Source organism: Triticum urartu, chromosome 1, assembly GCF_003073215.2.
Source record: "Triticum urartu cultivar G1812 chromosome 1, Tu2.1, whole genome shotgun sequence".
NCBI classification, from domain to species: Eukaryota; Viridiplantae; Streptophyta; class Magnoliopsida; order Poales; family Poaceae; genus Triticum; species Triticum urartu.
In genome coordinates, this window is record NC_053022.1 from 294,487,070 (window position 1) to 294,509,696 (window position 22,627).

A 22,627-nucleotide genomic window follows, 5' to 3' on the forward strand; every position below is an offset into this window, starting at 1 on the left:
CGATGGAGATCAAGGTGTCGCGCCGGTGACATTGGTGATCATGACGGTGCTTCGAAGATGGAGATCATAAGCACAAGATGATGATGGCCATATCATATCACTTATATTGATTGCATGTGATGTTTATCTTTTATGCATCTTATCTTGCTTTGATTGACGGTAGCATTATAAGATGATCTCTCACTAATTATCAAGAAGTGTTCTCCCTGAGTATGCACCATTGCGAAAGTTCTTCGTGCTAAGACACCACGTGATGATCGGGTGTGATAGGCTCTACGTTCAAATACAACGGGTGCCAAACAGTTGCACACGCGGAATACTCAGGTTATACTTGACGAGCCAAGCATATACAGATATGGCCTCGGAACACGGAGACCGAAAGGTCGAGCGTGAATCATATTGTAGATATGATCAACATAGTGATGTTCACCAATGAAACTACTCCATCTCACGTGATGATCGGACATGGTTTAGTTGATTTGGATCACGTAATCACTTAGAGGATTAGAGGGATGTCTATCTAAGTGGGAGTTCTTTAAGTAAATTAATTGAACCTAAATTTATCATGAAACTTAGTACCTAATAGTATCTTGCTTGTTTATGCTTGATTGTAGATAGATGGCTCGTGTTGTTGTTCCGTTGAATTTTAATGCGTTCCTTGAGAAAGCAAAGTTGAAAGATGATGGTAGCAATTACACGGACTGGGTCCGTAACTTGAGGATTATCCTCATTGCTGCACAGAAGAATTACGTCCTGGAAGCACCGCTGGGTGTCAGGCCTTCTGCTGGAGCAACACCAGATGTTATGAACGTCTGGCAAAGCAAAGCTGATGACTACTCGATAGTTCAGTGTGCCATGCTTTACGGCTTAGAATCGGGACTTCAATGATGTTTTGAACATCATGGAGCATATGAGATGTTTCAGGAGTTGAAGTTAATATTTCAAGCAAATACCCGGATTGAGAGATATGAAGTCTCCAATAAGTTCTATAGCTGCAAGATGGAGGAGAACAATTCTGTCAGTGAGCATATACTCAAAATGTCTGGGTATAATAATCACTTGATTCAATTGGGAGTTAATCTTCCAGATGATTGCGTCATTGACATAATTCTCCAATCACTGCCACCAAGCTATAAGAGCTTCGTGATGAACTATAATATGCAAGGGATGAATAAGACTATTCCCGAGCTCTTCGCAATGCTGAAAGCTGCGGAGGTAGAAATCAAGAAGGAGCATCAAGTGTTGATGGTCAACAAGACCACTAGTTTCAAGAAAAAGGGCAAAGGAAAGAAGAAGGGGAACTTCAAAAAGAACAGCAAGCAAGTTGCTACTCAAGAGAAGAAACCCAAACCTGGACCTAAGCCTGAAATTGAGTGCTTCTACTGCAAGCAGACTGGTCTCTGGAAGCGGAACTGCCCCAAGTATTTGGCGGATAAGAAGGATGGCAAGGTGAACAAAGGTATATGTGATATACATGTTATTGATGTGTACCTTACTAATGCTCGCAGTAGCACCTGGGTATTTGATACTGGTTCTGTTGCTAATATTTGCAACTCGAAACAGGGACTACGGATTAAGCGAAGATTGGCTAAGGACGAGGTGACGATGCGCGTGGGAAACGGTTCCAAAGTCGATGTGATCGCAGTCGGCACGCTACCTCTACATCTACCTTTGGGATTAATATTAGACCTAAATAATTGTTATTTGGTGCCAGCGTTAAGCATGAACATTATATCTGGATCTTGTTTGATGCGAGATGGTTATTCATTTAAATCTGAGAATAATGGTTGTTCTATTTATATGAGTAATATCTTTTATGGTCATGCACCCTTAAAGAGTGGTCTATTTTTATTGAATCTCGATAGTAGTGACACACATATTCATAGTGTTGAAGCCAAAAGATGCAGAGTTGATAATGATAGTGCAACTTATTTGTGGCACTGCTGTTTAGGTCATATCGGTGTAAAGCGCATGAAGAAACTCCATACTAATGGACTTTTGGAACCACTTGATTATGAATCACTTGGTACTTGCGAACCGTGCCTCATGGGCAAGATGACTAAAACACCGTTCTCCGGTACTATGGAGAGAGCAAAAGATTTGTTGGAAATCATACATACAGATGTATGTGGTCCGATGAATATTGAAGCTCGTGGCGGATATCGTTATTTTCTCACCTTCACAGATGACTTAAACAGATATGGGTATATCTACTTAATGAAACATAAGTCTGAAACGTTTGAAAAGTTCAAAGAATTTCAGAGTGAAGTTGAAAATCATCATAACAAGAAAATAAAGTTTCTACGATCTGATCGTGGAGGAGAATATTTGAGTTACGAGTTTGGTGTACATTTGAAAAATTGTGGAATAGTTTCGCAACTCACGCCACCCGGAACACCACAGCGTATTGGTGTGTCCGAACGTCGTAATCATACTTTACTAGATATGGTGCGATCTATGATGTCTCTTACTGATTTACCGCTATCGTTTTGGGGATACGCTCTAGAGACGGCCGCATTCACGTTAAATAGGGCACCATCAAAATCCGTTGAGACGACGCCTTATGAACTGTGGTTTGGCAAGAAACCAAAGTTGTCGTTTCTGAAAGTTTGAGGTTGCGATGCTTATGTGAAAAAGCTTCAACCTGATAAGCTCGAACCCAAATCGGAGAAATGTGTCTTCATAGGATATCCAAAGGAGACTATTGGATACACCTTCTATCACAGATCCGAAGGCAAGACTTTTATTGCTAAGTTCGGAAACTTTCTGGAGAAGGAGTTTCTCTCGAAAGAAGTGAGTGGAAGGAAAGTAGAACTTGACGAGGTAACTGTACCTGCTCCCTTATTGGAAAGTAGTGCATCACAGAAAACTGTTTCTGTAACACCTACACCAGTTAGTGAGGAAGCTAATGATGATGATCATGAAACTTCAGAACAAGATACTACTGAACCTCGTAGATCAACCAGAGTAAGATCCGCGCCAGAGTGGTACGGTAATCCTGTTCTAGAAGTCATGCTACTAGATCGTGATGAGCCTACAAACTATGAAAAAGCGATGGTGAGCCCAGATTCCGCAAAATGGCTTGAAGCCATGAAATCTGAGATGGGATCCATGTATGAGAACAAAGTATGGACTTTGGTTGACTTGCCCGATGATCGGCAAGCAATTGAGAATAATGGATCTTCAAGAAGAAGACTGACGCTGACGGTAATATTACTGTCTACAAAGCTCGACTTGTCACAAAAGGTTTTCGGCAAGTTCAAGGGATTGACTATGATGAGACCTTCTCACCCGTAGCGATGCTTAAGTCTGTCCGAATCATGTTAGCAATTGCCGCATTTTATGATTATGAAATTTGGCAGATGGATGTCAAAACTGCATTCCTGAATGGATTTCTGGAAGAAGAGTTGTATATGATGCAACCAGAAGGTTTTGTCGATCCAAAGGGAGCTAACAAAGTGTGCAAGCTCCAGCGATCCATTTATGGACTGGTGCAAGCCTCTCGGAGTTGGAATAAACGCTTTGATAGTGTGATCAAAGCATTTGGGTTTATACAGGCTTTTGGAGAAGCCTGTATTTACAAGAAAGTGAGTGGGAGCTCTGTAGCATTTCTAATATTATATGTGGATGACATATTACTAATTGGAAATGATATAGAATTTCTGGATAGCATAAAGGGATACTTGAATAAGAGTTTTTCGATGAAAGACCTCGGTGAAGCTGCTTACATATTAGGCATTAAGATCTATAGAGATAGATCAAGATGCTTAATTGGACTTTCACAAAGCACATACCTTGACAAAGTTTTGAAGAAGTTCAAAATGGATCAAGCAAAGAAAGGGTTCTTGCCTGTGTTACAAGGTGTGAAGTTGAGTAAGACTCAATGCCCGACCACTGCAGAAGATAGAGAGAAAATGAAAGATGTTCCCTATGCTTCAGCCATAGGCTCTATCATATATGCAATGCTGTGTACCAGACCTGATGTGTGCCTTGCCATAAGTCTAGCAGGGAGGTACCAAAGTGATCCAGGAGTGGATCACTGGACAGCGGTCAAGAACATCCTGAAATACCTGAAAAGGACTAAGGATATGTTTCTCATATATTGAGGTGACAAAGAGCTCATCGTAAAAGGTTACGTTGATGCAAGCTTTGACACTGATCCGGACGATTCTAAATCGCAAACCGGATACGTGTTTACATTAAACGGTGGAGCTGTCAGTTGGTGCAGTTCTAAACAAAGCGTTGTAGCGGGATCTACATGTGAAGCGGAGTACATAGCTGCTTCGGAAGCAGCAAATGAAGGAGTCTGGATGAAGGAGTTCATATCCGATCTAGGTGTCATACCTAGTGCATCGGGTCCAATGAAAATCTTTTGTGACAATACTGGTGCAATTGCCTTGGCAAAGGAATCCAGATTTCACAAGAGAACCAAGCACATCAAGAGACGCTTCAATTCCATCCGGGATCTAGTCCAGGTGGGAGACATAGAGATTTGCAAGATACATACGGATCTGAATGTTGCAGACCCGTTGACTAAGCCTCTTCCACGAGCAAAACATGATCAGCACCAAGGCTCCATGGGTGTTAGAATCATTACTGTGTAATCTAGATTATTGACTCTAGTGCAAGTGGGAGACTGAAGGAAATATGCCCTAGAGGCAATAATAAAGTTGTTATTTATTTATTTCCTTATATCATGATAAATGTTTATTATTCATGCTAGAATTGTATTAACCGGAAACTTAGTACATGTGTGAATACATAGACAAACATAGTGTCCCTAGTATGCCTCTACTTGACTAGCTCGTTAATCAAAGATGGTTAAGTTTCCTAACCATGAACATGAGTTGTATTTAATTAATGGCATCACATCATTAGGAGAATGATGTCTGATTGACTGACCCATTCGCATTAGCCTTTAGCACCCGATCTTAGTATGTTGCTATTCTTTCTTCATGACTTATACATGTTCCTATGACTATGAGATTATGCAACTCCCGTTTGCCGGAGGAACACTTTGTGTGCTACCAAACGTCACAACGTAACTGGGTGATTATAAAGGTGCTCTACAGGTGTCTCCAAAGGTACATGTTGGGTTGGCGTATTTCGAGATTAGGATTTGTCACTCCGATTGTCGGAGAGGTATCTCTGGGCCCTCTCGGTAATGCACATCACATAAAGCCTTGCAAGCATTGCAACTAATGAGTTAGTTGTGAGATGATGTATTACGGAACGAGTAAAGAGACTTGCCGGTAACGAGATTGAACTAGGTATTGAGATACCGACGATCGAATCTCGGGCAAGTAACATACCGATGACAAAGGGAACAACGTATGTTGTTATGCGGTCTGACCGATAAAGATCTTCGTAGAATATGTAGGAGCCAATATGAGCATCCAGGTTCCGCTATTGGTTATTGACCGGAGACGTGTGTCTTGGTCATGTCTACATAGTTCTCGAACGTCAGAGGATTCCGTCAAACACTTACTTTCGATATGACGAGTTATATTATGCGTTTATGAGTTTTGATGTACCGAAGGCAGTTCGGAGTCCCGGATGTGATCACGGACATGACGAGTCTCGAAATGGTCGAGACATAAAGATTGATATATTGGACGGCTATATTCGGACACCGGAAGTGTTCCGGGTGATTTCGGAGAAAACCGGAGAGCCGAGGGTTTGGACGGGTTACCGGAACCCCCCCCCCGGGAGAAGTAATGGGCCATATGGGCCTTAGTGGAGAGAGAGAGGGGCAGCCAAAGGTGGGCGCGCGCACTCTTCCCCCCTGGTCCGAATTGGACTAGGAGAGGGGGGCGGCGCCCCGCCCCCTTTCCCTCTCCCTCCCCACTTCTTACTCCCTTTGGGACGGAGCTCGAGAGAGTGGGTTAGAGGCCCGCCCCTAAAGGACCCTAGTAGGAGTCCTACTGTAGAAGGCGTTGGGGTGGACAAGAGGTGAATCCTCTACATAGTGGGAGTGCGTATCTCCTTCCTTTAGTAGACGCCAGCCATTACGAGGGCCCATCGTCGGCCTGGCCATAATCCATCCCCTCTAGATCACTTTATTATGCACGGGCCGCAGGTCCACCCCTCTGACACCACAACAGTTCCGTCATCCCACAAGTGGATCATAATTCTTAGCCTAGTAGTAGCCGTGCCAAGCCCTCCTTCCCACCATAAGGTCCTCGAATATAATATGCCCTACCAGGGTGCGTCTAGGCGAAAAGCCCTGCGACAGTAGACAGCATGCCAAGATCGTCACCCTACGCCGTCGTTGCGCTGAAACGGGCAACTCGCCTTCCCCGGACACTTTGCTTGCGATCGGAGTCCGGGAGAATCGTCATACGAGCGACTGAACGGGCTCTTGGGACTACCGCAATAACCCCGTACTTGGATAGTAAGTCCCGCAATAATGGGTGACACCCGATCTCTACCCTTTGACCCGACCGTCGCTGACAACTCTCCCGCACCTTTGCTGGATCGGAGTCCGGGGATCGCATCGAGCTAAACGATGTGCTAGAACTCGGAGGTGCCGTAGTTTCGGTGCTTGATCCGGTCGGGCCGTGAAGACGTACGACTACATCAACCATGTTGTGCTAACGCTTCCGTTGTCGATTTACAAGGGTACGTAGATCACACTCCCCCCTCTCGTTGCTATGCATCACCATGATCTTGCGTGTGCGTAGGAAATTTTGAAATTACTACGAACCCAACACGAGATGGCGACTGCACGTAAGGTGGCCTCGAGGAGTTGGAGTGTCCAGGGGAAGGAGAAGCGAAGATAAGGATACCTGGTGGTGGAATGATGATGTCCAGAAGGCGATTAAAGAGAAGAAAGATTGCTTCAAACGCCTATACCTGGATAGGAGTGCAGACAACATAGAGAAGTACAAGATGGCGAAGAAGGCCGCAAAGCGAGCTGTTGGTGAAGCAAGGGGTCGGGCATATGAGGACCTCTACCAACGGTTAGGCACGAAGGAAGGTGAAAGGGACATCTATAAGATGGCCAAGATCCGAGAGAGGAAGACGAGGGATATTGGCCAAGTCAAATGCATCAAGGACGGAGCAGGCCAACTCTTGGTGAAGGACGAGGAGATTAAGCATAGATGGCGGGAGTACTTCGACAAGCTGTTCAATGGGGAGAATGAGAGTTCTACCATTGAACTGGACGACTCCTTTGATGAGACCAGCATGCGTTTTGTGCGGCGAATCCAGGAGTCTGAGGTCAAGGAGGCTTTAAAAAGGATGAAAGGAGGCAAGGCGATGGGCCCTGATTGTATCCCCATTGAGGTGTGGAAAGGTCTCGGGGACATAGCGATAGTATGGCTAACCAAGCTTTTCAACCTCATTTTTCGGCGCAAACAAGATGCCAGAAGAATGGAGACGGAGTATATTAGTACCAATCTTCAAGAACAAGGGGGATGTTCAGAGTTGTACTAATTACCGTGGAATTAAGCTGATGAGCCATACAATGAAGCTATGGGAGAGAGTCATTGAGCACCGCTTAAGAAGAATGACAAGCGTGACCAAAAATCAGTTTGGTTTCATGCCTGGGAGGTCGACCATGGAAGCCATTTTCTTGGTACGACAACTTATGGAGAGATATGGGAGCAAAAGAAGGACTTGCATATGGTGTTCATTGACTTGGAGAAGGCCTATGATAAGATACCGCGGAATGTCATGTGGTGGGCCTTGGAGAAACACAAAGTCCCAGCAAAGTACATTACCCTCATCAAGGACATGTACGATAATGTTGTGACAAGTGTTCGAACAAGTGATGTCGACACTGATGACTTCCCGATTAAGATAGGACTGCATCAGGGGTCAGCTTTGAGCCCTTATCTTTTTGCATTGGTGATGGATGAGGTCACAAGGGATATACAAGGAGATATCCCATGGTGTATGCTCTTTGCGGATGATGTGGTGCTAGTTGACGATAGTCGGACGGGGGTAAATAGGAAGTTAGAGTTATGGAGACAAACCTTGGAATCGAAAGGGTTTAGGCTTAGTAGAACTAAAACCGAGTACATGATGTGCGGTTTCAGTACTACTAGGTGTGAGGAGGAGGTTAGCCTTGATGGCCAGGTGGTACCTCAGAAGGACACCTTTCGGTATTTGGGGTCAATGTGTATGGAGGAAGAGGATATTCGGGCTCCTGTGATATTCCGTATGACCACGAGCATGTTGCATACCATACGAACAACCTCATCAAAAGGACAGCTGCGCCTCAGGATTGAAGTGGGGTGGACCGCCAAAGCTTTGGCATTTTCGTTGCTGACAAGAGGAGATCGTGCTCCCATAAAGCTAAATAAACACGCCCGCACAGGTTGTAGCAGGACGGCGGTGTCCTATCCGTATAGATCGACCGCAGGAGAGGCAAAATGTCTGTAATATTACATCTGCTCAGCTCTGAGTTCCCTAGTGTTTGGAGCCCGCCACTTAAAGGCCGAACTTACTGATTTCAACAGTCTAGGTGTGTGGCGAGATGCGTATGTTGAGATTGGATGTGTGGCCACACGAGGAAGGATCGAGTCCGGAATGATGATATACGAGATAGAGTTGGGGTAGCACCAATTGAAGAGAAGCTTGTCCAACATCGTCTGAGATGGTTTGGGCATATTCAGCGCAGGCCTCCAGAAGCTCCGGTGTGCATAGTGGACGGCTAAAGCAGTGCGGAGAATGTCAAGAGAGAGCGGGGTAGACCGAATTTGACATGGGAGGAGTCCGTTAAGAAGACCTGAAAGATTGGAGTATGCAGCCAAAGAGCTGAGCCAGTGGACAGGGGTGCTGATGCAAAACTGTGTGCGTGAGGATGTCTACCATATCCTGCACTGTAACCATAGCACACCTAGATGAACCCTGGTCGGATCAGTTCGCGAGATCTTTATGTGTTTCACCTCTAGCCTACCCCAACTTGTTTGGGACTAAAAGCTTTGTTGGTGGTGTTGATCCTCCCTCTCTATTGAGAGTAAAGTGGTGCATAAATCGCCAACCAAGTTGTATGTGCATTTGATCTAATATACAACTTATTGGCCAACCAAGTTGTTGTATGTGAATTTGATCTAATATACAATTTATTGGCCGGATATGCTCTGTGTTTGGTCATTTGACTTGGTATGTACCTTGTTGACATTGTCTTTTTTTGCTTGCCGGCTCTCGTATGTGAACTAGTCCGGACCAGTCCGACGGATACTATGTCCAATTTAAGGGTCGGCGTTGGAGATGCCCTGACGTGGTGCTCCAGGAGGTGACACAAAACAAGTGGTGCTCCAGAGTCATTGGTCACGATATAATTCCCAGGAAGAAAATACAAGCACAGCACGCGAACGATAATGCATAAATGACCACATCACGGGGGAAAAGGGCAAATGCGTAGAAAAAGCAACTGGATACGAACCGCACTGTAAAACGCGCATCAGGTAGAATGACATTTTGAAAATGCAAATCGGTCTTCCTTGTCTACTCTACACGTCACATCAATCATCACAAAGACGACAACAACACGGAAGGAAAAAACAGTACAGCTTTCTCGTGGGCTAATGGCGATACACTGGATCAAGCGTGCAGAGTATGGATAATGGCTGGTAAACTGAAGGTACAGCAAAAACCTCATCCTGTTGTAACATGAATCTGGTTTGTTAATCTTCATTCACTTGACAAAGGAGCTTGATGGACCCGTCTTATTGTAACAGTTTTCCTGTGCGACAACTTTTCCCTGGGTATCTTCAGAAAAAACCGAGCTCCCGATGGTTGCTAATTCTGTGAAATAGTTCAATAATCAGACACACGCACAAAAAAAAGACTACCAAGTAAATACATGAAAAGTTTAACTGTCAAAAAAAGAGATGAAATTTTTTGAGGCATTCGCTCTGGATTAATGACTAATCACGAAGGACAAGTGAACACTTAAAGTCTTTAATCACATTCTTTCATAAGATCGCTCTTCTCTCTTATCTATTTAGTCGTTATCAAGTGAATGCTGTCTCCTTCAGTACTTCTTCCTTTCTTCCTTCCAACCTGTAATCCATTACTGCGTCAGTTCTCTTCTTCTCTCTACACAACGCTCTTTCTCTCCCTTTCACTCTCACGTGCTCACACGGTCTCATCCCAAGTGTGATCCGTCTTCACTCCCTTGCTGGCGTCCTTCTCGTCATTATTTCAGAGCTGGTGTCAAACCATTCTTAGCAACAACACTATAGTAATCTATACCCTCACTACATACTTCTCCTCTTACATCCTCTTGCTCTATTCCTTGAATCTGCCGTACACTCTCGATCTCTCTTCCTATCGCTCGTTCTCTGGCACATCGCTGTCGGGGTCTTCTTGCTTCTCTCTATCTCTTTCTTCTTCTTTCTCTTCTTCTTCTTCTTTCTTCTTCTTCTTTTCTCTTCCTTCTTCTTCCTTCTTCTTCTTCTTCTTCTTCTTCTTCTTCTTCTTCCTTCTCCTTTCTCCTTCCTCCTCTTCTCCTCTTCTTCTTCCTCTTCTTCTTGCTGCTGGGTGGACAGTAGTGTCAAACAAAAAAACCACCTGTGTTCAAGTGTAACTCATACCTCTAATGTGAGTGGCAGAGCTCCTACTCAGTTTTCCAAGTTGGGTGATTAACTAGTGAATATGTAGCAATTGCGTTATTTGCAAGCCATAAACTATGTCTATCTCCATTGCATAATACTGCCTCTACAAAATGTAAGACGTTTTTTGCTTTTGCATATAAAAACGTCTTCTTTTCTATGCATTAAAAATCTGCTCTCCCTTACATTTTGCAGTCAGGTTACCCTATTAATCTGTAGGGACTATAAATCGTATAAACCTACCAACATACTATCAGATATAAAATTTTGGAACTGAGAAGACATGCTGGTGGTCCATTGTATTCGACACTTACCACATTCTATAGTTTGTCCCCAGTAAAAGTACATGTTGCAGGACTCATGCAAGAAACTTAACGGTCACTGCATTAGATTCACTCTGTCAGAAAACAGAACATTGTGCCAAAGCTCATTTTATTAAAAACAAATAGCTTACATCCATATGTTATTTTTTCTCTTCGCTCGTCGGAATCAGACTCTGCGAAGACTGGTTTCTGGCTGAGTTTGAGGCATATGCTGGTGCGCATCTACTTTAACACATTCCCTCTGGTCTACTTTTCTTCGTGCTCCCTTCCAGCATCAGCATATTTCAAGAATTGCCTCTCTTTGCGTACTTCTCTCCACCTCCATTCTCAGGTCTCCTTAATTAAACCACCTTCCTGTAACAAATAAATCTGTATGAACGTGCACTTCTATACTTCTTCTTTACTTCTCTTCTTCTTCTTATTCTTCCTTCCTTCTTCTTCTTCTTCCTATCTCCTTGCTCGTTCCATCAACTTGACAAGTGCCTCGGCTTCCTATACTTCGGGATCGTACATTTACTTCCTACCCTTTCCAGAATATCACCAATATACTGTTAAACTTTACCTATCCTACTATATACAACTAGTCTACGTGTGTTTCTTCTTCTTCTTCTTCTTATGCTTTATTAATCGTTCCCCTTATCCTCCTTGTATTATTTATCTCTTTCCCTTTGCACTTTCTGTCATATCTGCGCCTCGTTCCTTCCCTATTCCGTTGGTGCCTCCTCTAAACATTCAATATACTATCTCATTGCTGTCCTTCCTTCTATTGTGCTCCTTTAACTTTTCATTCCATCCAAACCCTGCGACCTCATCTAACTCTTAGTGCGCTTTCTCTGGCTTTTCGTGCTGAATCCCTTTGACCTAGTCCGTGCGTCTTTCATCATCTCCCTTTGGCGTCTTAACCGGTGCTCGTGGCTCCTGATCTCTGCACCATGAGCCACACGGGGTTATTAAAGGTTTGCTCACTTCTCCATTAATTCCATCAACAGATTTTTTTTCCCTCTTGCGTGCGTCGTGTGCCCAACACATACATAGAACGCACCCTCTCTACTACATGTCAAGGTATCCACTCAGACATCTATATCTTTTGCGTGGCTCCCTACTTCCTTCCTTCTATGTCCCCCAAACTCTGCTTTTGCGCGTATCTCATCCTCACAGACATATCCTTACGTTCTGACCGGTTCAATCTAACCTCAATCAATATTACTCCTTTTCAAACAACATCTAGTATTCAGCACCAGCTTATCCACCAGTCTTACTAATGAATCCTAAATTCCCTCCTTCCCCCTGACTTTAATTCCCCTTTGGATGCCAGAGTGACCTCTTTATTCACTGCGCTTCTGTTAATTGTGGTGACAATATTCCCACCCCTTTTCGATTTTCTACTAAGCTTCTACGTTTCCCTCCTATCAAATGCACATGCTCTCCAACAGCCTTATGCTCAAAGTCCTCCTTCTGCCCATCTTTCTCAACAGAGGTTCCTGTAAAAATAAGTTGCTCGTCTGAACTAAATGAAGCATTTGTCTCCGCATAGTTATTAGGCAGATCGTCGAACACTTTCAAAGGAGTCTTCATTTTCCTCAAATCCCATATCTACATAAAATTACCAATGCAATACCATAATTAGAAATAATATATACAGTATAAGGAAGAGAAGACCAATGCTGCAGTTCTTATCATTATCATAGATTCACAAGATAACAGTAGACCCAAACAGCAAAAGTACCTAACTGAGTCTGATAACTGAACACATTGCAGCGTGCTAGTAGTGAATCGATAAATTAGTACTAATCATGGCTCCTAAACTTCCTATGCAACATTCCTTCTTCTATCCACTCTATTTCTTCCTTAAATTCCATGCCCACCTCTCTAGACGCCTGGTCCCTAACCTCAAAAGCAAACATCAAGTACCATCCTTATACCACCTCTCCTACCCCTTCCTTCTTTCTCTTCCCCTTTCCCCTTCCCCTCTCTCCTCCCCCCCCACAACACACACTCACCTACACCAACCCTCGTACTCGATTCGTTCCTTTTCTCTACACACTGTTACTCTCATTCTCTCTCCTTAACCTCAACATTACTCAATTCTCCAACTCACCGCTTTCCCGCCTCCCCCCCCCCCCCTTCCCAACAATCTAGCTCCACCGCCACCGATGGATCTCCGGCCGGAGGAACGGATCCTCCTCCAACCGCACCCCATTGGCCAGAGGGCACGGTCCCTGCCGACCCTCCCGGATCTGCTCGTCAGCCTCCCCCTGCAGTGTGGTCGCCTGGTGGGCGTGCTTATGCCTGAGCTGTGCGTGTGCTCATGCCTGAGCTGTGCGTGTGCTCATGCCTGAGCTGTGCGTGCATGTGAGTGAGAGGTGGGCGAGCTGGGTGTGGTGTGCTAGCGTGAGCTGGCTGGGAGTGGTGTGTGTGGTGGCTGTAAACTGATGTGCTGTGAATTGCTATTGCATATGAACTGTGCCTATGAACTGATGCTTGTGAATTGCTATTGCACATGAACTGCTCCATGGGCTTCTCGGCTCTGTGCTGTGAACTGTGAATTTGCTGTGGATCTAAAAATAGAACTACTATGTTGTATGTGATGTTGATGCTATGCTTTGTGCTGCTGCTCTGCTATGTTTTCATTGTTATGCAAATTGATGACTGGCTATGCAGACGTCATTTCCTTTCAAGGCTGAAACTGATCATAGGCCAACCCAGTACTTAACATGGTTGGTTGCTTTCAAATGCGGAAATCAGATTTAGTAACGTCATATTTTATTATATCTCTGACAAGTACTAAGTTTTATCTTATGTGCAGGTTCACAGGGCAATTAGAGCTTTCCACAAAGGACCTCCAGCGAACATAAAGGAGCTTCTGATCACGATTGGAGGAGCAAATGTTGATGGACTCTCGATCCCAGTACAACCAAAGCCCAAGCGTAAGAAGGCAAGTGCAATTCCTTGGAGTCCATCTAAGTACAGAAAAATAATGTGCCAAAGGACTTCAATGATGATATTCTCACCATTATGGAAGATGTTGCCAAGTGTGGGGCATTCGAGACTAGTAATGAGTACTACATGGCTACAAAGTTGTTTGCTAAACCGTCAAATCGCAGCTTCTTTTATGCAATGAAGACAAATGAGGGGAGACTCAATTGGCTCAAGAGACAGTGTGAGGGAAAGGAAGGAGTAATTTCTCCTCATGTGGACTGCTATGTATCTTTATATATTTCCTTGCTTAGCTTTGAACATCCTAAAATTTGTATTTGTTTGCTTAGCCGAGAACAGTTTGAATTGTGTATTTGCATCCTGATTGAGACCTTGTTTAACTATAGTGGTAATGTAATGAAAACCTTGTATTTGACAACCAACCGATGGTTTCATGTAATATATAATTAGCACAATATGTTTGATCTGTTCAAATGCATCACTCCCTCCGTTTTTATTTACTACGCATATTAGTTTTGACTAAGTTTATAGAAAATAATATGAACTTTCACAATAAAAAATATATATGATGTGAAAAATATTCAATGATGATTCTAATGGTATTGATTTGGTATCGCGGATGTTAATAATTTTTGTATAAACTTGGCCAAAGTTTGACTTGAGACGAAACTAATATGCAGAGTAAATAAAAACGGAGGGAGTATCATATAGCCAATATGCCAAAATCATTTAAATACACTGTCTATGACATCAAACAATTGTAATTTCAGTTAAAAACCATGAAAACCGACAATCTGCGACAAAAAGAGCTCTTAATCAAGTCATTTCGATTATAACAGTACAATCAGCACCTATTCCCAATCTACAGAACAACAGAGGACATTATGGTCATTTTAGCACGCTTCTGCAGCAGCTGCAGCTGCTACAGCGCAACTACCAAACGCCTGTATCTTGGCTCCAATCTTTCAGCCGCAGCTATAGCTGCTCCTTTCAGCCGGAGCTGTTGCAGCTGCAGCTGTGGAAGTTGCAGCTATAACAAGCATGCCCTAAGCAGAAGTACTGTTGAGAAATGTAGGTGACATCTCAAGGCTTACTGGACTGATGCTTAACCTAAATACTGAACAACTTTTCAGTGTGTAAGAGTATGACGGCATAGGCGGATTGCAGATAATGAATTTAAACATGCAGACATGGATCATGTTAACAGACCAGATACATTACCTTTAGAGTACTATCCATACTTCTTGACAGAAGAATCTGCCCATCAGTAGAAAACTTAACCCCAGTGATATCTTCTGTATGTGCTTTTTCAACATGAATATCTGGTCTGCTTCCCCATCCAGTCTTTATGGTCCAGAGCTACAAAAGACATATGAGGTCATACAATGTATTAACCAAACCATCTAATTAAACTCAAAGTGATAGGACAGTTTAGAGATTGTGCAATATATGAAGTACCTGAATGGAACCATCCCCCACGCCAGCAACAATCCGCTTGCCTTCATGATCCCATGCACATGAAGTAACAGGAATTCGCATTGGTCTTTTTAACTTTGGTTTGATGACCTATTGAAAATGTAATGACAAAAATTCAGTATTCCACAATAGAAAATGGTAGGAGCTTCAATCATACTACATAACAAGTGGTTCAACTTTAAGCAAATATTGGTGCAAAAATGAACAAATATCAGAGCATTTCAGGGTTATTATATTACTGGGACCTTCTCCTCAAAATGATGCACTGCTATCTAGCGAATAGAACGATTAGTTCAACGTACCTGCTTTTGACTGCTAAAGTCTGAAACATCCCAGAGACGTAATGATCCATCTTCCGATGAGGTCAATATAGTTTCTTTTGACTTGGGATTCCATTCACCACCAGTTAGTCCAGAAATGTGACCCTTTGTATTCTTCAGATCACGGATATACATGTCACCCTTAACAAACTCACCAAGTGAAAGCCCGTCTCGGTCATATATCTGTTAGGAGACATAATGATAAATAACATGGTATTGATTTCTAGGCGTCACAGTTTTTGGTGATTCAGGAAGATAGCAAACCAGAATACCTTGGCCTGAGCTGAACCCGTGACACATAAGAATCGGTCCGATGTTGGACTCCAGCTTAGGCTACGAACTTGATGCCCCTCACAAGGTTCTAATTGCCTAAATGACTGTAGCTTCGAGTTCATGCCTTGGAAGTCATACATCCGTATTGTATAATCATAGCTGCCAGAGAGCACTCGGGATCCTGTAGGGTCAACAGCAAGGGCTGAGACAACCTGCAAATGAAATAAATGATTATTAAAACCAGCAAAATAGATTTACTTGAAACTAGCAATGTAACCCGGACGACTCTTCATAGCATCACAGGAGGCACCATTGAGGATCACCCCAAGAGCACGCAGGTTGATATTCGACTAAATTTGTCAATTCTAAGGTTGGCTAGCTAGGTGAAAAGCCTTTTAGTTTTAGCCTCTTTTTTTTTCTGCTGTTCTTTTTCTTTGTCGGACTAGGTATATTTGTTGCCTTTTTTATTTGTTTTTTTGAGTTGTAGACTTTTAGTTGTAAGGCCCACATCATCCTTAAGTTTTTCTTCTAATAAAAAATGGCATCACTCTGTGTTCGAGAAGAAAAAATATTGAGGATGTACTCAGCTTTACCATGGATTGGACATTGCGCTGTTTCTAGACAACTCATTCTGTTTGAACATGGCTAGAGTTGGCACGATATACTCCAAATTTTGTTCATGCCTCGTCTGGGGTCTTGATAGAAATTCTTTACAGAAAACTTTATGCAGTATAACTCCACTTATGTTGTCTCAACATAGCGGTCCCAAGCCCGGGTAAAGGAGGAGGGTTGTGATAGGCTTGGCGAGCCAACGTAAAAACTCAGCCACTCTTATGGAGATGAAACCCAAAAGATTTTCGTTGGGGCGTAACCCTCTCAGCGACGCGCTACATCGGAACCCGGGTGTGGTGGAAAATGGGCAAGGGCCGGGCCGTCACCCCCAAGGTGGCGCGCTGTATCTTGATCCGGATACGGTGGCAAGTGAGCGAGGATCGGGTCGTCGCATCCTTAGTGGCGCGCTACATCGGCGCCCGGATGTAGTGGAAAATGGGCAAGGGTCTTCGCATTTGACTCGACGAGTGCGAAGGGTAAGGAAGCTAGCCGAGCCTAGGAGGATTCGCTTAGGTAGCTGGAACGTAGGGTCTCTGACAGGGAAGCTTCGGGAGCTAGTTGATGCAGCGGTGAGGAGAGGTGTTGATATCCTTTGCGTCCAAGAAACCAAATGGAGAGGACAGAAGGCGAAGGAGGTGGAGGATACCGGCTTCAAGCTGTGGTACACAGGGACGGCTGCAAACAGAAATGGCGTAGGCATCTTGATCAACAAGAGCCTCAAGTATGGAGTGGTAGACGTCAAGAGACATGGGGACCGGATTATCCTGGTCAAGCTGGTAGTTGAGGACTTGGTTCTCAATGTTATCAGCGCGTATGCCCCGCAAGTAGGCCAAAATGAGAACACCAAGAGGGAGTTCTGGGAAGGCCTGGAAGACATGGTTAGGAGTGTACCGATTGATGAGAAGCTCTTCATAGGAGGAGACCTCACTGGCCACGTGGGTACATCTAACACAGGTTTTGAAGGGGCGCACGGGGGCTTTGGCTATGGCATCAGGAATCAAGAAGGAGAAGATGTCTTAAGCTTTGCTCTAGCCTACAACATGATTGTAGCTAACACCCTCTTTAGAAAGACAGAATCACATCTGGTGACTTTTAGTAGTGGCCAACACTCTAGCCAGATTGATTTCATCCTCTCGAGAAGAGAAGATAGGCGTGCGTGCCTAGACTGTAAGGTGATACCTGGAGAGAGTGTTGTACCCCAGCATAAGCTGGTGGTTGTTGACTTCCGCTTTCGAATTCGTGTCCAGCGGGATAAGCGTGCCAAAGTCGCTAGAACGAAGTGGTGGAAGCTCAAGGGGGAGGTAGCTCTAGCGTTCAAGGAGAGGGTCATTAAGGAGGGCCCTTGGGAGGAAGGAGGAGATACGAACAATGTGTGGGCGAAGATGGCGACTTGCATTCGTAAGGTGGCCTCGGAGGAGCTTGGAGTGTCCAGGGGAAGGAGAAGCGAAGGTAAGGATACCTGGTGGTGGAATGATGATGTCCAGAAGGCGATTAAAGAGAAGAAAGATTGCTTCAAACGCCTATACCTGGATAGGAGTGCAGACAACATAGAGAAGTACAAGATGGCGAAGAAGGCCGCAAAGCGAGCTGTTGGTGAAGCAAGGGGTCAGGCATATGAGGACCTCTACCAACGGTTAGGCACGAAGGAAGGTGAAAGGGACATCTATAAGATGGCCAAGATCCGAGAGAGGAAGACGAGGGATATTGGCCAAGTCAAATGCATCAAGGACGGAGCAGGCCAACTCTTGGTGAAGGACGAGGAGATTAAGCATAGATGGCGGGAGTACTTCGACAAGCTGTTCAATGGGGAGAATGAGAGTTCTACCATTGAACTGGACGACTCCTTTGATGAGACCAGCATGCGTTTTGTGCGGCGAATCCAGGAGTCTGAGGTCAAGGAGGCTTTAAAAAGGATGAAAGGAGGCAAGGCGATGGGCCCTGATTGTATCCCCATTGAGGTGTGGAAAGGTCTCGGGGACATAGCGATAGTATGGCTAACCAAGCTTTTCAACCTCATTTTTCGGGCAAACAAGATGCCAGAAGAATGGAGACGGAGTATATTAGTACCAATCTTCAAGAACAAGGGGGATGTTCAGAGTTGTACTAATTACTGTGGAATTAAGCTGATGAGCCATACAATGAAGCTATGGGAGAGAGTCATTGAGCACCGCTTAAGAAGAATGACAAGCGTGACCAAAAATCAATTTGGTTTCATGCCTGGGAGGTCGACCATGGAAGCCATTTTCTTGGTACGACAACTTATGGAGAGATATAGGGAGCAAAAGAAGGACTTGCATATGGTGTTCATTGACTTGGAGAAGGCCTATGATAAGATACCGCAGAATGTCATGTGGTGGGCCTTGGAGAAACACAAAGTCCCAGCAAAGTACATTACCCTCATCAAGGACATATACGATAATGTTGTGACAAGTGTTCGAACAAGTGATGTCGACACTGATGACTTCCCGATTAAGATAGGACTGCATCAGGGGTCAGCTTTGAGCCCTTATCTTTTTGCATTGGTGATGGATGAGGACACAAGGGATATACAAGGAGATATCCCATGGTGTATGCTCTTTGCGGATGATGTGGTGCTAGTTGACGATAGTCGGACGGGGGTAAATAGGAAGTTAGAGTTATGGAGACAAACCTTGGAATCGAAAGGGTTTAGGCTTAGTAGAACTAAAACCGAGTACATGATGTGCGGTTTCAGTACTACTAGGTGTAAGGAGGAGGTTAGCCTTGATGGCCAGGTGGTACCTCAGAAGGACACCTTTCGGTATTTGGGGTCAATGCTGCAGGAGGATGGGGGTATTGATGAAGATGTGAACCATCGAATCAAAGCCGGATGGATGAAGTGGCGCCAAGCTTCTGGCATTTTCTGTGACAAGAGAGTGCCACAAAAGCTAAAAGGCCAGTTGTACAGGACGGCGGTTCGACCGGCAATGTTGTATGGCGCTGAGTGTTGGCCGACTAAAAGGCGACATGTTCAACAGTTAGGTGTGGCGGAGATGCGTATGTTGAGATGGATGTGTGGCCACACGAGGAAGGATCGAGTCCGGAATGATGATATACGAGATAGAGTTGGGGTAGCACCAATTGAAGAGAAGCTTGTCCAACATCGTCTGAGATGGTTTGAGCATATTCAGTGCAGGCCTCCAGAAGCTCCGGTGCATAGTGGACGGCTAAAGCGTGCGGAGAATGTCAAGAGAGAGCGGGGTAGACCGAATTTGACATGGGAGGAGTCCGTTAAGAGAGACCTGAAGGATTCGAGTATCACCAAAGAGCTAGCCATGGACAGGGGTGCGTGAAAACTTGCTATCCATGTGCCAGAGCCATGAGTTGGTTGCGAGATCTTATGTGTTTCACCTCTAGCCTACCCCAACTTGTTTGGGACTAAAGGCTTTGTTGTTGTTGTTTGTTGTTGTAAAACTTTATGCAGTATGTGACACACGTCGAGAAAATTTCTTAGAATAACACCGTGTGAAACAAACAGTGAAACAGAGGTGAGCTTCCACAGCTTATCTTCAAGGATGAGCTTAATTCGGCTAAATCATTTGTGAAAGAACTAAGAAACCTGAGAGCTCCCACAACTATCCAGAACTAATCGAGCAAACCTAGTTGTCCAACCACATCAACCTTAACAATTCCAAAGGTAAAACAACTCAGCTGTAGAAAAGGAAATAATTCTGGGCGTGGTTACCTTGGTGTGCCCCCGCAGAACAATTTCGTTGCTGAGAGGAATCCTGCCGAAATCATCCCCATCATCATCCATATCATCGTCGTCGTCATCCTCGTCGTCGTCGTCCTCGTCATCCTCATCCCCCTCCTTCGACGGTGGCGGCCGAGGCGGCCCAACCATGCTGCCGTCCTCGTCCTCCACCTCCGCGTGCGCAGACGGCCGCTGTGGCGGCCGAGGCGGCCCAATCAGACCGCCACCCTCCTCGTCATCCTCCTGGATAGGAGCCAATTCCTTGGGCGGCCCAGGGGGTCCGACAACGGCGCCACCGACATCGTCCTCCTCGGCGGCGGCAGAGGTGGAGGGGTTGGAGCTAGGGTTTTGGGGCTTGCGGAGGGTGGAGGAGTGGGAGGCGGCGCTGGGGCGGGTGGGCGCCTTGCCAAATGAGGTCGGGAAGAAGGCGCGCATCATCGCCTCCTCGTCCATCTCGCCGCCGTCCGCCATAGGTCACTCGTCGCCGGCGAGTTCGGGAATAGAGATGGGTGCTGCCGCGAGTTTTTCTTTTTTCGACGAGCGTTCGAGCGCACGGGCTCTGTGTCCGGGTCTCTGTAGCCGAACTGATCGAGCCACCGCTGGCTGCTCGTAGCGAAGGTCTCAAATTCGTGTCGTGTTCGTCCGACAATCCTACAAGGTAACTTTCCTAACTGCTCCCTCGTTCCCGGTTTACAGGCTATCTCAAAAATATCGGTTTCCCCTTTTATAAGTCTCAATTTGATTGTTCCCCATTACATGATCATATTTCAAGATGCAATAATTCATTACATACAAGGATTGTGAGAAACGTGATCAATGCATGTATTTCATGTATGCATGCATTGCAATTAATGCATTGGTAAACACAATTCTTTAAAGAAAACGAGCGCATTAATTGAGTGCTTTAACAAACCACGAGAATTATTCCACCACTCATCATCTACCTTGGTTGATGAGATTTTTGAATTGAGCCCTATAAACCGAAAATGAGGTAGTAATTAACTTCACCCCGATATAGGGCAGGAGCTGAAGCCAACCACAACAGAGTGTTACAAGATATGGAGACACGAGTCACAGCACAGATGAACGAGATGCTAGAAAAAGAGTATACCCTCGAGGAAATTAAGAAAGCAATTGAGGAAATGGGGGATCTTAAAACCCCCGATGCGGATGGTATACCAACGACTTTTTATAAGAGATTCTGGAGTATGGTGGGTGATGCGGTTACACAAAAAGTGTTACATGTCTTGCGAGGCGGCTGTATACCGGAGGGATGGAACGAAACAATTGCTATGCTTATCCCAAAGGTGCGGAACCCTGATCGAATCAAAGATCTACACCCTATTAGCCTCTGCAATGTGGTGTACAAACTTGTGTCAAAAGTTATTGCCAACAGGCTCAAGATGATCTTGGATGAGCTAATCTCTGACAACTAGAGTGCATTTATGCCGGGAAGATTGATATCGGATAATACTATTCTTGCATATCTATAACTGCAAAAGTGCAGATTTCGACCTCAGAGGATGACACATCTAGTGTGCGATGCACGGCTCCCGTGCGAATTCGTCCCCGACCTCGGAGCGTCGCTCCTGATTTTCCGGCCGGGGTTCCTCCTCCGGCGAAGGGGACGGCTGGCCCTACTCAACGCCGACGAGGTGACGGTAGACGCGGGAGGCTGGCGCGATGACATGGTCCTCAACGTGGGTGGCGTGGTACAATTCCCATGTCATATCGCAAAAATTGTGGCGCACGGGAAGACGGCGTGGTCACGATGCAAGTCCCGAGGTGAGTAATGGCAGACGAGGGGAGCGGAGGGGATATTTTACCCCACGACTGCCCGACTCCTCTCATTTCGCCTCCTCGCTCTCCATTCGACCATCTCTCTCGCGCTCTGCTCTCCCCCGCTCCACCATGCCGCGGGTTAGGGTTCGATGTCGACCCGCGAGCAGCAGATTTGGGCGCTCGCCGACGGCGACGAGGTGCGGTTGGGACGGCTGAGGGAGATCAACAGGTGGTTCCCGAAGGCGAAGATGCTCAATGACGTTGCGGGGATGGTGCGCGACAAGCTCGACGAGGAGGAGATCCAGCGTTGCTTCCGCAACTACGACAGGCAGCCGGCGATGGGGGTCCTGCTTTGGGCGATGCTAGAGGTGAAATCCCCAATCCCGGAGCAGAAGCGCAAGTGGAAGGTCTTTAGATCCCTCCGCTACAGCCAGATCCAGCCGCAACCACCGCCATCGCCGCCGTCGCCGATGGAGGTGGTGATGGGGCTGCCGGTGCCTGGTTCGCGGATGGCTCTGATTATGATCGAGGAGGACGGCGAGGAGGTGGTGACGCTAAGGAGGAAGCAGAGGAGGATCGTGACGGAGCTGCCGAGGCGCTCTCCGCGCTTCCCCATGCGCTTGCAGC

At 45.5% G+C, this 22,627-nt stretch overlaps 1 protein-coding gene and 1 long non-coding RNA gene across 2 annotated transcripts; both read right to left on the reverse strand.

Moving 5' to 3' along the window:
* Positions 1 to 9,353: 9,353 nt before the first annotated feature.
* LOC125532571 lies at positions 9,354 to 11,110 on the reverse strand. The gene is made up of 3 exons (XR_007294169.1): positions 11,020 to 11,110; positions 10,880 to 10,946; positions 9,354 to 9,756 (listed from the first exon to the last, which is right to left on the reverse strand). It is a non-coding gene; the product is annotated as an uncharacterized LOC125532571 (long non-coding RNA).
* A 1,107-nt stretch (positions 11,111 to 12,217) lies between these two features.
* LOC125532838 (WD repeat-containing protein 70) lies at positions 12,218 to 20,838 on the reverse strand. The gene is made up of 6 exons (XM_048696730.1): positions 20,210 to 20,838; positions 15,894 to 16,106; positions 15,604 to 15,804; positions 15,284 to 15,391; positions 15,047 to 15,184; positions 12,218 to 12,481 (listed from the first exon to the last, which is right to left on the reverse strand). Exons 1-6 carry the CDS (start codon positions 20,687 to 20,689, stop codon positions 12,218 to 12,220), a joined length of 1,404 nt encoding a protein of 467 aa, XP_048552687.1. The 5' UTR covers positions 20,690 to 20,838.
* Between the last annotated feature and the right edge of the window lie 1,789 nt (positions 20,839 to 22,627).

Excerpts from the sequence above, each read along its gene's own strand:
- LOC125532838 (XM_048696730.1), bottom strand. The coding sequence starts at position 20,689 with ATGGCGGACGGCGGCGAGATGGACGAGGAGGCGATGATGCGCGCCTTC. Across the intron at positions 16,107-20,209 it reads TTCTGCGGGGGCACACCAAG|GTTGTCTCAGCCCTTGCTGT; the intron begins GTAACCACGCCC and ends TTTCATTTGCAG. Across the intron at positions 15,392-15,603 it reads ACTTTAGCAGTCAAAAGCAG|GTCATCAAACCAAAGTTAAA; the intron begins GTACGTTGAACT and ends CATTTTCAATAG.